The 14,502-nt window shown below is 38.4% G+C and overlaps 1 protein-coding gene across 1 annotated transcript in view; it reads left to right on the top strand.

Moving 5' to 3' along the window:
- Positions 1–13,707, top strand: part of ARIH1 (ariadne RBR E3 ubiquitin protein ligase 1) — a 103,674-nt gene extending 89,967 nt beyond the window's left edge. The window contains exons 11-14 of the mRNA XM_081047722.1: positions 3,152–3,209; positions 7,863–8,123; positions 9,181–9,293; positions 10,350–13,707. Coding sequence (XP_080903848.1) covers positions 3,152–3,209; positions 7,863–8,123; positions 9,181–9,293; positions 10,350–10,434 — 517 coding nt within the window. The 3' untranslated portion in view covers positions 10,435–13,707. The remainder of the gene's footprint in view (positions 1–3,151; positions 3,210–7,862; positions 8,124–9,180; positions 9,294–10,349) is intronic.
- The last annotated feature ends 795 nt before the right edge of the window (positions 13,708–14,502 follow it).

Here is a 14,502-nt window from a genome sequence, read left to right as displayed (position 1 = left end):
CAAAAGGAGCAGCATGAACAAATGGGGGATGATGGGAACGTACGTGACTTATTTAGAGGAGAGTTGCATTGTCTAATATGTCTCTCTAGGCAATAGTTGAAAACGAAGAGACTGTTGACAGAATCCAGAGTGCAGTTGTGTTTTATATACCCTGCCCACTGTCAGACAAAAAATTTGTCCCAAACTTTGAAAATTGGAGTTGCCCAACACAGTCCAGACTTTTAGCTTCTCTTTGAAACAGGAACAGGCCTGCAGTTTCTGCTTGGCAGAAATCACCTGAACTTGATTAGTCCTTTCAGTGGGGCCTTTACTTTCTAGTTTGATATGTCTCGCCAAGATTGAATGGCATTTGCATGTATTATGCTGACACTAACCACGTTTAGTAGAGATATATACCTTTGCTCCATGCATCAATTTGGGAAAATGAATTTTGAGAAAAACAGGAGCTTGCACATCTCTTGGTAAAAGTGAAGTATTTCTGAGTGTTATAATATGCTAAAGGCCTGTTTCACTAATTTAAGTTACCGGCCTGTCCCCTATTGGCATTTGAGTTTGTGGCCCCTCATAAGTTGTGGGAAATAGGAAAAGAGAACGTACACTGGGACCTAAAGTAGTTTGGATGTTATCAGAAGGATATTAAGGGAGTGACATGATTGAAGGCTCTGTATTATGTTCTTTACGTACATTATCTCCTAATTGTGGCTGCTTTGTAGAGAGTGGATGGGAGGGGAAGAAACTGCAGGTTCATGACAGGATGAGGAGCGTACTTAACACAAGGGCAAGTCTTCCCTTTTAGTTTCATTGGAACTTTCATTAGTTAGGAATAGTTTGAGGGATTACTTGTCTGAAATGATTCTGAACTAGATAAAAACTAATTGGTTAAGTGGAAGTACAGAAAGTGATTTTGCCACTGTCAGAGTCAAGGAAGGGTATTTGGATTTTAACCAGACAGGTATTCTGGATTTTAAGGAGGCAAATTGGAGGATTAGGGTTTCCAGAAATTAAATCCACTCTATTTAAACAAGCAAAGTGAAGGAGAGGGAGTGGGGCAGAAGAGTTATTAAAGCGATATATATTTGTGTGTAAGATGATCTCTGATCACAACTTAAATTTTGAATGAGCTGTAGTGAAAACTGAAAAGGACACAAAACAAATAGGTACAGAAGAATAAAGAATAGCCTGGGCCGGGAGTGTCTGAAGTGTTACCTGTGTCTTGCCTTCCTCATGGCTAACATTGCAAATCAGTCTTGCTTGCTTGTCTAAATCTGAAAATGCCTCAGAACCCTCAAAATAGCCTTCCAAGTAACATAACCAGTCATCTGGCCTGAAAATCCTTAATGATGGTGGCAGAGTAAAGCTCAGACTGATTTGAGGCTTATAGATATCTAAAAAAGCATCAAAAGGAAAATACTTAAGGATGTATCAAATAGGAAGAAAAGGTGTTAGTAGTTGACCGTAGAGGGCAAGGAGAGGTGATCTTGGGGCTAAATGAAGTAGAGTAATTACTGGTAATTACCCAGGCTGGGGGAAATGAATAAATCTCCTGAGCCAGGTGAATTGTGGTGTGGGTTACTTTAAAAAGTTGAAGATGAGATCAGTGAAACACTGTTGGTTATTTCTGAATAATTTTGGAAAATAGAGAGGAACCAAAGACTGGAAGCAAACAAAATGTTAATTCCAGATTTTATGATGGATTCCACAAGCTACGTATGACCCATATAAATCAGAATCAAATGATATTATTAGGATGATGAATTAGGGAATGTTTTGTAGATCTCAGCAAAATATTTCGGTGTGGACTGAGAAGTTTGTGGCCTAGGCTATGAATGCAGACAGAGAAATATTTGGGATTAATTGAATGATCATTTCTTGGAGTATGGCTAATGGGTTTGTGTCTTCCTGGTAGAATACTTTAATGGTTTGCTGAAAAGCTTTTTTTTTTTTTTTTTTTTTTTTTTTACTTTACATAATCTAGACTGCTTTTCCAGTCAGTTTTATTAATGACATTCTTGAACTAATAATATGAGAATCTTGCATGCATTTTGAGGTAACACCAAATAAGGACATTGAATATATAGACCACTAAAATCCTGAAGGACTTGACAAGCTAGAATACTGGATCCAATTTAATAAGGTTTAAATTAAAATCAAAATTCTTTCTTTAGTTCTACAAAGATCACTGTTAAAGGAGTCTGGAGACATGATAACAGCATGTGAACAGTATATTTACTGGTTGAGAGCCTGGGGCTCAGTAGACAGACATGCATGTGTTTAATTCCCAGCTGGGAAACTAGTTTTGCGACCTTGAGAATGTTACTTATCTTCTCAAAACCTAGTTCTTCATCTGCTCAATGAGGATAATAATGCAAATTTCATAAGGTGATTGCGGGGATTAAATGTGATAGTACATTTCAAGTTCTTACTGAGTGGATTGCATATAGTAAGTACTCAGTAAATATCAGCTGCTTCCACGATGTAGGCTCCCATACAGGAAGAGGTAGAGTAAGCAGGACAGGGACGTGCCTGCCTTAGTCGTCTCCACTCTGCTGCCTTCTCTGGGCAGCCTTCTCCCTGCTCCTCATTTTCTGGTTCGTTCAGATTTCAGGGACGTATAAACTGTATTAGTGTGTAGAGCACGTAACGCAGTATCTGTCGCACAGTCGTCTGTCAGCTGTTGGTGTTCTGGTTTATAAAAGAGAAGGTGAGTAACTGGAAAAATCGGCAGCATTGGCCTAAATAATAGTCAGCCTAGGAGATGAGATGATCTCTTTCTTCAAAAATTGAGTTAGAAGTTCAAACTGCAGCCAGTAAATGGAAGTTCTAGAATGATAGTGTTTTCTAATGATTATAGGTGAGCTGATTTGGACTGGACTGCCTCAGGAGGTGGGGAATTCCCTGTTACTGGATAGAGAACCAATAGACTGTTCTAGAGAGGATTCCCGCTCTGGGTGTGCATGAGAGGCAACAACACTGAGTGCCCTTCAGCCTGCTGACTGTCATTATCGTGGTAGAACCCTGGGCATTTCAGCCCCTCAGTGTGTCTCTGTAAAGGAGCATATTGGTTCTAGGTATTAATGCGGGCTAAAATTTGGTGCTTTGTTCCCTTTTCATTGATTTATGGCTTTATGGAATGCTCTTACTTTACTTTAAGGTACAACTGTAATCGCTATAACGAGGACGATGCGAAGGCGGCCAGAGATGCTCAGGAGGTAGGTGCATTTACCGGGCAGCAGTCCACCGGGGCGTGCGTTGTATGCTCATCGGGAGCACATCAGGAGAAGTTTTCAAGTCTGGAAGATCGATGGAAATACACTCCATTGAATACTGGGTAGCCACGTAGATTTAGAAGGGGGATTTTATCCAGAATGCCTATCAGAAGCATTCCTATTTATCGGTTTGTTTGCTTTCTTTTTATTAATCTAGTCATGTAGTATAATTCCAGGTTTCAGTAGTCAGGGTGTCAAGATTTTCCCTCCCCAGCCAGGAGACTGGAGAACAGTATATCCTAAATAGCTCTGCTGCTATTTATATGCAGCCTCACTTATGTTTTTTTTATATTATTATTATCCTTTTTTTTTTAAAGAGAGCGCAGCTCACAGTAGCCCATGTGGGGATTGAACTGGCCACCTTGGTGTTACTAGCACCGCGCTCTAACCAACTGAGCTAACCGGCCACCCCCAGCCTCACTTATGTTTAATTCTTTGTTGTTTCTTAACTTCATTGTTCATCAAGTACTCTAATGATTATGGGTGGTCTCATTTGGAATGGACTGCCTCAGGAGGTGGGGAATTAATTCCCTGTTATCTGATAGGGAAACAACCACTGTTACAGGGGGAATTTGAATACTTGGTGTGGATTAGATTCAACAGCCCTTTGAGTTCCTTTCAGGATGGTGATTCTATCATTGTAGACTCCTGGAATTCATTCCATATCAAAATTGTCCCCAAAATATTTTCAAATGGCTTTTCTTACCAGGATACAATCCAAAATATGATCTGTTTCTTCTTATTTCACTTTTTAAACATTCCTTTAAAATTTATTTCTAATTAAAGTAGCATAAATTTATTTATAATTAAAAATACCATAAACACAAAAGAATGTATATAAACCTAGTCTGTTATATTGTTAGAAGTAAAAGTTCTGTGTCTCACTTTTTTAAGAGACTGGAAAATTACATTTTGTATTTGTAAATGATGAGTGGTGTTTCATAGACTTTCACAATATTTATAGTTCTTTTAAAGGGAAAAATCTCCATAATTTTCAATGTTGATTTAAATTATATTCATTATAATATTACTGTTTAAACATAAAACCAGCTATAAACTATTATGCTTTTGTACAGCTATACAACCAAATCAAAAGAAGTATAAAACCAATGAAACTCAAGTTAAAATTAATTGACAGACAAGTTGTTTGCTGAAATTAAATTACTATCGATAAGACTGTTATATGGCTTTTTTTTTAATTCAGTGTAATTATACTACTAAGTGCTATGTGATAACGTGTCCTCCTACCTGTTTTCTACATCTCAGTATAGCAAACCTTCATTCCTATAGCACGTTATGATTTGATTTGATCAGAATTTACTATTGATGTATTCTCTTATCACTTAGTTTTCTCATTCTCCTGGTACAGTTAAAGTAATACTGCTTGATGCCAGTTTTAGCCATTTCACAAATGTTAAGACCTGAAATAAAATTTTAGTTCTCAGTTATAAGTTCATTCAGAGTATCCAGAGTGTTTGTGTTGTTTTAGGTTATCATCCTCAGATTTTTAAATCCCATGGTCTTTTTCAGTGAGATCATTTGGCACCCTTACCCAAGTCACATCTAATATCCTTAAACTCTGGTTTGAGGTACATCACACCATGTCATTTTGATACATAAGTTCTACAATCACAGTCATGCTTTTCCAGCCTTCCATTTGGACTTGATTCTCCTGTTGCATTTTTTATTTACCTCAGTTTGTCATTGCATCTCCTTCTGTTGTGTTTTTGTTTTCATTTTTGTTTATCTTAGCCTTTTGTCCCTTACAGTTTTCTACTTCTGTTTTAAGCAATCACGATTGTCTTAGATCATACTGAAGAGACCATAAACTTTCCTAAAACTGTTTTCTAATTTTGATAATTCTTTCGAGTCCACAGAGAAATGTTTTTCTCTTATGTTGCATTATATTTTTCCTGATTACTGTAGTGAGCTTTTAGTTTTTACTTAATCCTGAAGAGTAGTCTCGGCTAGATCTAGCCAGGTAAAGTATGTGCCAATAGAGGAAAGGTATGGATTATCTTTGGCCTCATGTGGTTTTCATTTGGGTACTGGTAAAATCCCTTTCTGGGATCTACCGAGCGGAGGGTAGATTATTGTGCATAGTTTCTAAGCCAGTTTCTAATTCCTAGATTTTAGATGCTAGAATGCATTATTATTCCTCCCCTTCTTTCACCTACACACACACGCTCCAGTTCAAGCCATTGTTTCTCAGTTTAGTTGTGTAGGACTCAGCTCCCTGGCCCATGCTGGTATTATGAGCCTTGCACTCCCTCCCCGGCTGAGGCAGTCGGTAGCCAGTCGTCGGTAGGCCGCTCATAGCAGCTGCCGGCAGCTCTCAGCAGCTGCCGGCAGCACATAGTAGCCCAGGGCAGCTCACGGCGTCTGGAGGCAGTTCACGCCAACCTCCAGCTGCTCAAGGCAGCCCAGCTCCAGGGATATCCATTGTTCTCAATCTTAGCTGTAGAGGGCGCAGCTCTCTGGCCCATGTGGGAATTGAACCAACCATTAGGAGCACGGCACTCCAACCACCTGAGCCACCTGGCCGGCCCATAGAATGCATTATTTTTGTAGTTCACAGCTATTCTACTAAAATAGAATCTTCTGATCTTATAGGTATATATAAGAGTACCTTTATTTGTTTATTTAGTGGGAGCCATGGCTTCTAGAATAGAGCACACCATTGCATACCCATCTGGCCTCTTCTTACTTTCTTCACTTCCATACTCTGGCCTAGTGGCACACAGTCCAGAAAGAGTATTGGTGGTACTTTGAGTGCCTTGGGAAGGTATACCTGTGTTGTAGAAAGTTTTTGATTTAATATACTATGCTGCAGTGCTGACAGTGGGGGATATTTGAATTTTCTAGACAGAATTGTTGGTTATATTAAAGTCCTCTAATATCTTACATTTTAATACAGTAATTTAGGTTTTCCATTTCCTCTTGGGAGTATGACAGGCTTGAAAATATTAGTGCTTTTGGTGGGGGGGAATAGAATGCCAAGCAGATTACTTTTCCGTGTGTTATATTTTTAGATATAATTGGCATAATTTTTAGATTATTCACTTAGGTAATATAATATTTTAACCTAATAATGATTAGATATAATTGGCATAATTTTCCAATGTATAAGAATTTATTTTGTTACCTACCTGATTTGAAATAACATGTCTTGTGTAGGTTTTTTGAGATGCTTCAATGTATAAGATAGTATATCATGTGATTAGCTAGTTCTGTGGTTCAGAGTTAGTGTTTCTAAGCAAGAGACCAACCATAGAGCCTAGTAGTGTCTGCGACTTGAGGACAGGAAGAGGAGGTGATAATAAAAGAAAAGAACTATGTATGCGGTGAGAAACCCTTTTATAGTGGTTGCATTTAACAAGCATTTATTTTCTGCATATTAGGTACTAGAGATAAGATTACTCTTTTCAAAGCCTCTCTCTTCTAGAGATTTACAGTGTAATGGAAAAGACCTATGTGAATTATTTTTGCAGTGTAATAAATAATATAAAACAAATCTAGACCAGATATCATATTGTTTCTTTGGTAATATTTCATGTATCTTTAAAAGAGTATTTTAATATAAAACTATAATAACATTATTATGTTTGTATATGCCACGGGTGCCAAAAAAATGTATACACATGACGTATATTCTTATTATTATTGGTATATATTATTACCATGTTAATACAGTTTTTTCCTTTCTTAAAATGTGCATATATTTTTTTTGGCACCCTTTGTATATTTTGAGAGCAATACTTTGTTAATATCATCAACTCTCCAGTGTTCAGATATCCCCATTTATCTCATGAATTTTCTTTAATAGTTGGTTCAAATCAGGATCCACACAGGTCCACAAATTTGATTGCTATCTTTTGATAATGCACCAGTCTCTTCTGGTCTTTAAGTTCTTCCTTTCTTTTCTTTTTTTTTTCCTCCTTGCCATTTATTTGTTGAAGAAACTAAGTCATTTTGTCCTGTAGAATTTTCCACGTTCTGGATTTTGATGGTTGCAACTCCCTGGTGTCATTTAATAGGTTCTACCCCTCTATTTCCTGAAACTGGTGGTTAATTCTAGGTACTTGAATTCAAATTCAGTTTAAGGGGGTGGTGGGTGGAAAGGACACAGGACACTTTGCTGGTGGGACAGTTTACTTCTTGTTGCAGTATGTCAGGAGTTATATGATGTCTGGTTGCCTCTCTGTTGTCTTCTTTAAAATATTGCTTCTTGTTTTACACCTTAGTGCCTACTGTAGAAGTGATATCTAATAGAATGTTCTGTAATGGTCGAAATGGGCTTTATCACCACTGTCCAGTTTGGTAGCTACTGACTACACATGGCTATTGAGCACTGAGGAACTGAAGTTTTCATTTTAATTTAAATAACCATGTGTTTCTAATGGCTGCCATATTGGGAAGTACAGCTGTAGGCCATTCAAAGCAGTTAAATAACAAAGCTAGCAGAAAATGTCTGTCTCTTCCTGAGGTTAGCCAAATTCCTATACTGTTTTATCAGTAAGTCTGGTATCAGCTTTTGTATATATATATAATACACTTGTTATAATTCTGTGACTTTAATTTTTCTTCCTGGGACAGCGATCTAGGGCAGCCCTGCAGAGGTACCTGTTCTACTGTAATCGCTACATGAACCACATGCAGAGTCTGCGCTTTGAGCATAAGCTGTACGCTCAGGTGAAGCAGAAGATGGAGGAGATGCAGCAGCACAACATGTCCTGGATCGAGGTGCAGTTCCTGAAGAAAGCAGTCGATGTCCTCTGCCAGTGTCGTGCCACACTCATGTACACTTATGTCTTCGCTTTCTACCTCAAAAAGAATAACCAGTCCATTATCTTTGAGGTAGGAGTAGTGACTGCGTGGGGAAAACCCTCATGTTGTCATAGGACTGTTTGGTCTTTCATACATATGATATATGATAACGTTTCAAAAGTTCCTAACTGCTCAGAAAATGTAGGGTAAAAGTGTAGTATGAGGAAGATACAAGAAATTTAGACTTCTTGTCCTAAACTGTACTCAAATGCATGTAGTTCAGCCACCAAGTGGTTACGTGTGCAGGCTCTGGAGTCAGCCCTGACTTTGAATCTTGACTTCATCACTTTTTAGCTCTGTTGACTTGGAGCGCATTACTTAACCTCTTCTCCATCTGTTGTTAGAATGGAGCTACTACTTTCCTAGGGTTTCCTGAGCTTTAAGTGAGACAGTCCATGAATGTTGCTTCGGTAGCACCTGGCACATCAGTCGTTCTCAGTAAAAGCCTTTATTCAGGCAAAAGCAATATATGATATTAGAAGTTAATGTGGTGGTTACCTTTCGTGGGGGAGTAATGACTAAAGGAGGGATTTTTAGCAGTAAAGGTTTTTCAACTAGGGGTATTCATTTAAAATTGATGCATGAAACATTGATGTCGATAGATGACTAGACATAACAGACTAGCAGATGGGAATTTAGGTGGGTAAATATCTGGAACTAGCCATCGTAGTAAAAGAACAAAATTTTAATCTTCCATACATTGTTCTCTTATAAGAAGTAGGTACAGCCAGATGTAGGCAAGAATGGGTTTCAATTTTTCCCTTGAGTTTTAGCAAATAGCAGTTCTCAGAACTCTAGATTTCTAAAGACTCGTTAAGTCCTTTCAAATTCTCCTTGATGTTTTTCCAGAGGTTAGTGGGTAACTCTTTAGTTCTTTTAACATTTAACAAATTGTCCTGGAAAAGAGAGGACAAGTTGTCAGAGGCAAAAGCAATAAAGAGCTTTACGGGTACAGTTAAAGCCACCTGCGAAAATTAGAGAGTCAGGGTTGAGAGCAGCCTATAAGCAAGGAAGTAGCTAAGTTGATTTACCTTTTAGCTTTCTTTTGAAACTGAAATTTACTATGTATTTCTTCATCCTCTTGCAGAATAACCAAGCAGACCTAGAAAATGCCACGGAGGTGCTTTCGGGCTACCTCGAACGAGATATTTCCCAAGATTCTCTACAGGATATAAAGCAGAAAGTACAAGATAAGTACAGGTGAGATTTTTTAAAAAATAGTTTTTGAGCTAAAGTTTCTGCCATTGATGGTCTGGCATGCCTTAGTGGTGAAGTTAGGTGACGGTGAAACTTGGGTTTATCATATCCAGTAATTGAGCTGCTGCCATGTTTCTCATAGATTACTTTTGTCCTTTGGGCCACAAATTGCAGATAGTAGTGCCAGTTAAGCAAAGCAAAGGAAATCAGCCACGCATCCCGCCAGCGGATTCTGTTGCTTCCTTTCAGCTTTATCTGCTCAGTAGCTGCCCTGCAAGGAAGAGCGTAAAAGGGCAAGTGGCCGTTAGGATGAGGGGTGAGATTAGGATGCCAGCTGTAGTCTGGAGCCCCCAGGGATCGTGGCTGTTGACAGGCGAGCTACCCAGGCTTGTTTGAGTTTTTCTTAGATTTAGTTTTTTCCTAAGGAGAGATTTACTTTGTCCTAAGTAGATGGTACTTCAAGATGAAAGATTCTTAAGCCAAAGATTCAAATGGTTTGTTTTCTCAGCATGGAGCTCTTTCCCCCAAAGTTGTTTCCTGGCAAATACTGATATCTTTTTAATAGTAGTAAAAATCTTTGGAAATTTGGGAGACTTGGAGATTTTGTCCTAAATAATATTTTAACTTCCCTTAGCCAACTATAGCTACTACATTGTGTTTATCGTACTTTCATAGTTAACAAAGATTTTTTTTTTTCTTTTTAACAAAGATTTTAAAAATGTGAATAAACAACCCTTGAAATTACTTCTATCTGGAACTGTTTACTTCTATGTAGAATCACAGGATTGAATCATATGATTCCTAAGGCCCTTAAGAATTTCTAACATTGTATTGCTCTAAAATTAATTCCCCACACTGGGAATCAGGCTTTTGAAAAATACCTCTTTAAAATTAGAAACAGTTTGTCGCATCTTTATATCTAGACCTAAAGATGTGTTACTAAAAATAGGTACTTAAGTCCAAGTCGGTATAAAATCAAGGAGGACCTTTAAAAAGAAGTAAATGCCTGTTTTTTTTAATTACTGGAGGCTGACAACATTTTTTCCTCTTTGATTGCAGATACTGTGAGAGTCGGCGAAGGGTTTTGTTACAGCATGTGCATGAAGGCTATGAAAAAGACCTGTGGGAGTACATTGAGGACTGAGAATGGCCCTGCATAAAATGAACTCTGAAAACTTGACCATCTAGAGTGCTCATGCAATTAAAACACACACAACAAAACAAACACACAAGGAGGCAATAAGCCTGTTCTGACACCGCTGGTCTGTAGTACCAGAATTCTGTTTTGTTAACGGAAAGTTTAAGTAAATTATATTGTAATAAAAAAAGGTAGATAAACCATTGTACAACAGTATTCTAGGCCGCCAACAAAAGTGTGACAGACACACTAAAAGCCCTCCAACTTTAACTTGTAACGTAGCTTCATTCTCAAAGCTGACTCCTTTTTTTCTTTTTCCTGAGTGTAGTACAGTTAAAATTTAAAACAGGTCCTTGACACTGCTTTTCATGTCCAAACCAGCCATTTTGTTGTACTTTGGTAGAGGACCTCTTCCCCTCTTCCCCTCCACATACAAATACACCCACACACACAGACGGGCTCTCTTTCTCTCATACCCCAAGGTCATGAGTGAATGATGATTAGTTCCTTGTAAAGAAAATTCTTGGGGCGGGGAAGGGGGTAGGCAGCAAGAGGAATTAAACAACAACAAAAAACTTTGTATATGACTTTTAAAACAAGAGGACAACACAGTATTTTTCAAAATTGTATATAGCGCATATGCATGGACAAAGCAAGCGTGGCACGTGTTTGCATAATGTTTAATTACAAAAATATTTATTCTTTAAAAATCTTCAAGATTATGTCTATTTGCTGTGCATTTTCTTTCAGTTTTCTTTATCTTTCTAGGGTTCAGGGTTGGGATAAAAAGTGTGTCGGTTTAGCACCTCTGGAAGACATAACTAGAGCTCTTTGATTTCCCTTTCCTGAGGTTCCTTTTCCCTTTCTGGTTTTGGTGTCTGTTCCTGGCCATGGGCCTCATGCCTTGAATTCCCAGCGCATGATAAGGGCCAGAGAGGTCAGGCTCTGACTAATGCGGCCCCATGGCTGCAGGTCCACGGGGATCCGGCCCCCAGCCTCGTTCCCCTCGTGGCCTCACACATCCACTTACACCTCTTGTGCCCATTCATGCACAGGTGAAGGCATCCTAGTCCCCGATCCCATCCAGAGGAAACATGTCAAGTATTTTTCCTTTTTTCCTTTAATTGCTGCTTTGAGCCTTTTAAGATTTTAGTTACGGCTCTTTTCTCACCCCTTCTTTACATTAGGGTGTCAAATAGAATATTGTTGCTTTAAATATAAATATAAATATAAATAAATAGCCATTCACTTAGTTTCAGATTGTGAATTTAAAATGGCAGATCCTGCAATTGCTTGTGTGTGTTGCTGTGGGTTCAGTTTGAAGGCCAGCACCCCTAGAACATGGTACTCCCATCTAGTGCATTTAAACAGAAATCACTGACTTTGCTTCTTTTCTATTGTCAGCAGATAGGAGAATTAATAATGCATTTTAGCTGTGATGTCCATTTTTATGAGATTTCTACTAAGAGCTATGTTAAAAGTAAAGGATGGTGGTGGTTTTATTAACTATATACCTGTTTAGGCCATTCTGGCTGTGGTATTTTTCAAGAGGTCAGCATCCCTAATCTTTCAGTTTTATAAAGGAGTGCAGAGTGAACTAGGCAACTATATTAAGAGGTCTTAGTAGCAAATACCGGTGTGGGCTGACGACCTCTTTGTCTTCCTTTAAATGCCTGGCGCCTAGGGGGTGTTTACTGTTTGTGGGGCAACTTTGTCCGCCCTTGCAATGTACATCTTATTACTCCATTGGGAAGTAGGTTTGCTTTCCTCTGGCCTTTTGCCTAAGTTAGGCTTTGCTCAATCACCTTACTTTTCCTTTTAGAAAAGGTTGTTACATGAGATGTACTTGCAACTGTTCTTTTCCCATCAAAAATCAGTGAATGTTTGCCGAGTATATTATGCTGCTTCCTTAAACCACTTGTCGCTTTAGGATCAACTTTACTGTCCCTTTTTACCCTCTCTCCTTTGTCAGCTCAGCTGCAGATCTGAACGTGGTGTCTGCTTCTTCCATATCCTCTTCTCTCTTTCCCCCCATCATCCATTTGACTTTATTTTAAATGACTGCATCAATCTTAAAAGGCATTTATCAAAACTAAGGAGTTTTGTTTTTTTTTTAAAGAAAGCTGGAAAAAGTTCCTTTCCCTGGAAACTTTGTAAAGCAGCCAGAATTGCTATCTAGATATATGTGGCTCCCTTGAAATGTTTTGTGTATGTGTGGTGTTTTTTTAAAAAGATATTAACCAGTTAACTGCAATGTCTGAGTTTGAGTGTCATAAATCCTCTTTACATACTCCCCTTGCAACACGTATCCAAAAACTGTGCACTTCGTAACATCAGCCCCTGCCCCAGGAGGTACAGTGCTTCTCAGAGATGCTTTCTGGTTTCCGTTTCCGTGTGGCACATCATCTGAGGGCAGTGCAGTTGTGGGTGCATTCCCTAATTTGTATGGATCAAGGTGAACCGGCCTTTTCTACTTCCGGGCTTTTAACGACTATCTCCATATTTGCCGGACTTCCTTGAGTTAATTGCTTTCACTGCTAGTAGCTTCAGTGACTCCAGCTGGGATAGGCAAGCCATATTGTATGACAGACAGCTTCCCCATTTCACTTTCCTAAGTCTTTCTGTCAAGAGGGCTCTGTTCACGGTAGGCGCCAGGGTCTCCCTGTCTTGAGGGAGGTTACATTGTCTTTTGGAAAGTGCATGCTTCATTTGAACAATTCATTGAGCAATAGATGGACTTTAAATTATTTACCATGAAATTTTGATCCAAAGCTCAGGACACAAACCACAGTGGTAAAATTGAGTAGCATATAACATCAGACTAAATTCTGTGTACTTTGCTGAGACCCAGATTGTATGTGTTTTATGTGTGTTTAAATAAGTATATTAAATACACATGTGTATACATACACACATATATAACAGATCTGAGACTGACTGACTTGATTTGACATGGTTGAATCTTCAATGTAAAATGTGATTCAGCCATAATTAGGAACTGAAATTCAGTACAACAGAGAAAAGGACTTGATATAACAAATTCTTTTGGCTGCAAATCCCGGTATAGAGCACTTGGGGGACGGGAGGGGGCGGGTTGGTGAGACAATCAGATCCGTAAAATTGATTAAATGCTCCTAACCCTGTAATTTTGTGCATAGAGCACCCTGTGCTGTGGAAATAACTGTTCTTAGATTTTCATTGTAACTGGACTGTTCAGGTTGCCCAGAGGGAAAGAACATTCCTAATTCTAATAAAATAAACTTTTATTTTGTTATTCCATTAGTTACTTATGTTTATTTTTATAGTTAAAAGACATACTGGTGACCTCAGTCACCTGTATTATGTGCCTTGCTCACTGTTCCTACTTAATATAAAACGTCAAGACTTGATTCAGTTTCTTTGCAGGGAACTGAATGAGACCATCCCCAACAATTAATTTGGTTAGTGAAGCGTTCAGAGCATTTTCTGAAAGCTTTCCAATTTCTGTGTCTGGAATATTGAATTTAGATGGTTGTTTGTGTTGTAACAGTGATACATATTGTATGCTTAGTATTAGATGCTTTGTCAATTTTTTAAAGGTAAACTATTTTAGAAGTCATTCTCAACCTCAAAATTCATGTTACTTCCCTTTAACTCCCTCTTTAGAAGCTGGAATCTTCAATAGGGATGGGGGGAGAGTTGTCTTAAAGAAGGTCCCAGGTTGGAGATCTTTGTCATTGATAGTCTAGCCAAGTCCAGACTTTAGGACAATTTAACTTGGTCTTACTTGGATCCAAAATTATGAGAATTCATTTATCTTCAAAGCACTTTAACTTATATTACCATCTAAAGCAAGTGGGGGTAGAAATTGGTCTGTTTTACAGAAGAAACGAAGGCTCACTGTAACTTGCCCAAGATTTTACAATTTCTTCTGTCTGGGACTCAAACTTTCTTTTCTCTGGGGCTCGATCAATATTGTACTACTTCTTTGTATCATATTTTCTTAATCTGTTCTCAGAATGACCTAGCATTCAGTACCAGGAAAGGTGGTTCTTGGTTTATGGTGGTGTACTAAACCACATCAAAGACGACATA

Source organism: Rhinolophus hipposideros (assembly GCF_964194185.1).
Source record: "Rhinolophus hipposideros genome assembly, chromosome: 5".
NCBI classification, from domain to species: domain Eukaryota; kingdom Metazoa; phylum Chordata; class Mammalia; order Chiroptera; family Rhinolophidae; genus Rhinolophus; species Rhinolophus hipposideros.
The sequence above is the reverse complement of the archived record's forward strand: the minus strand, read 5'-3'. Positions and strand labels throughout refer to the sequence as shown.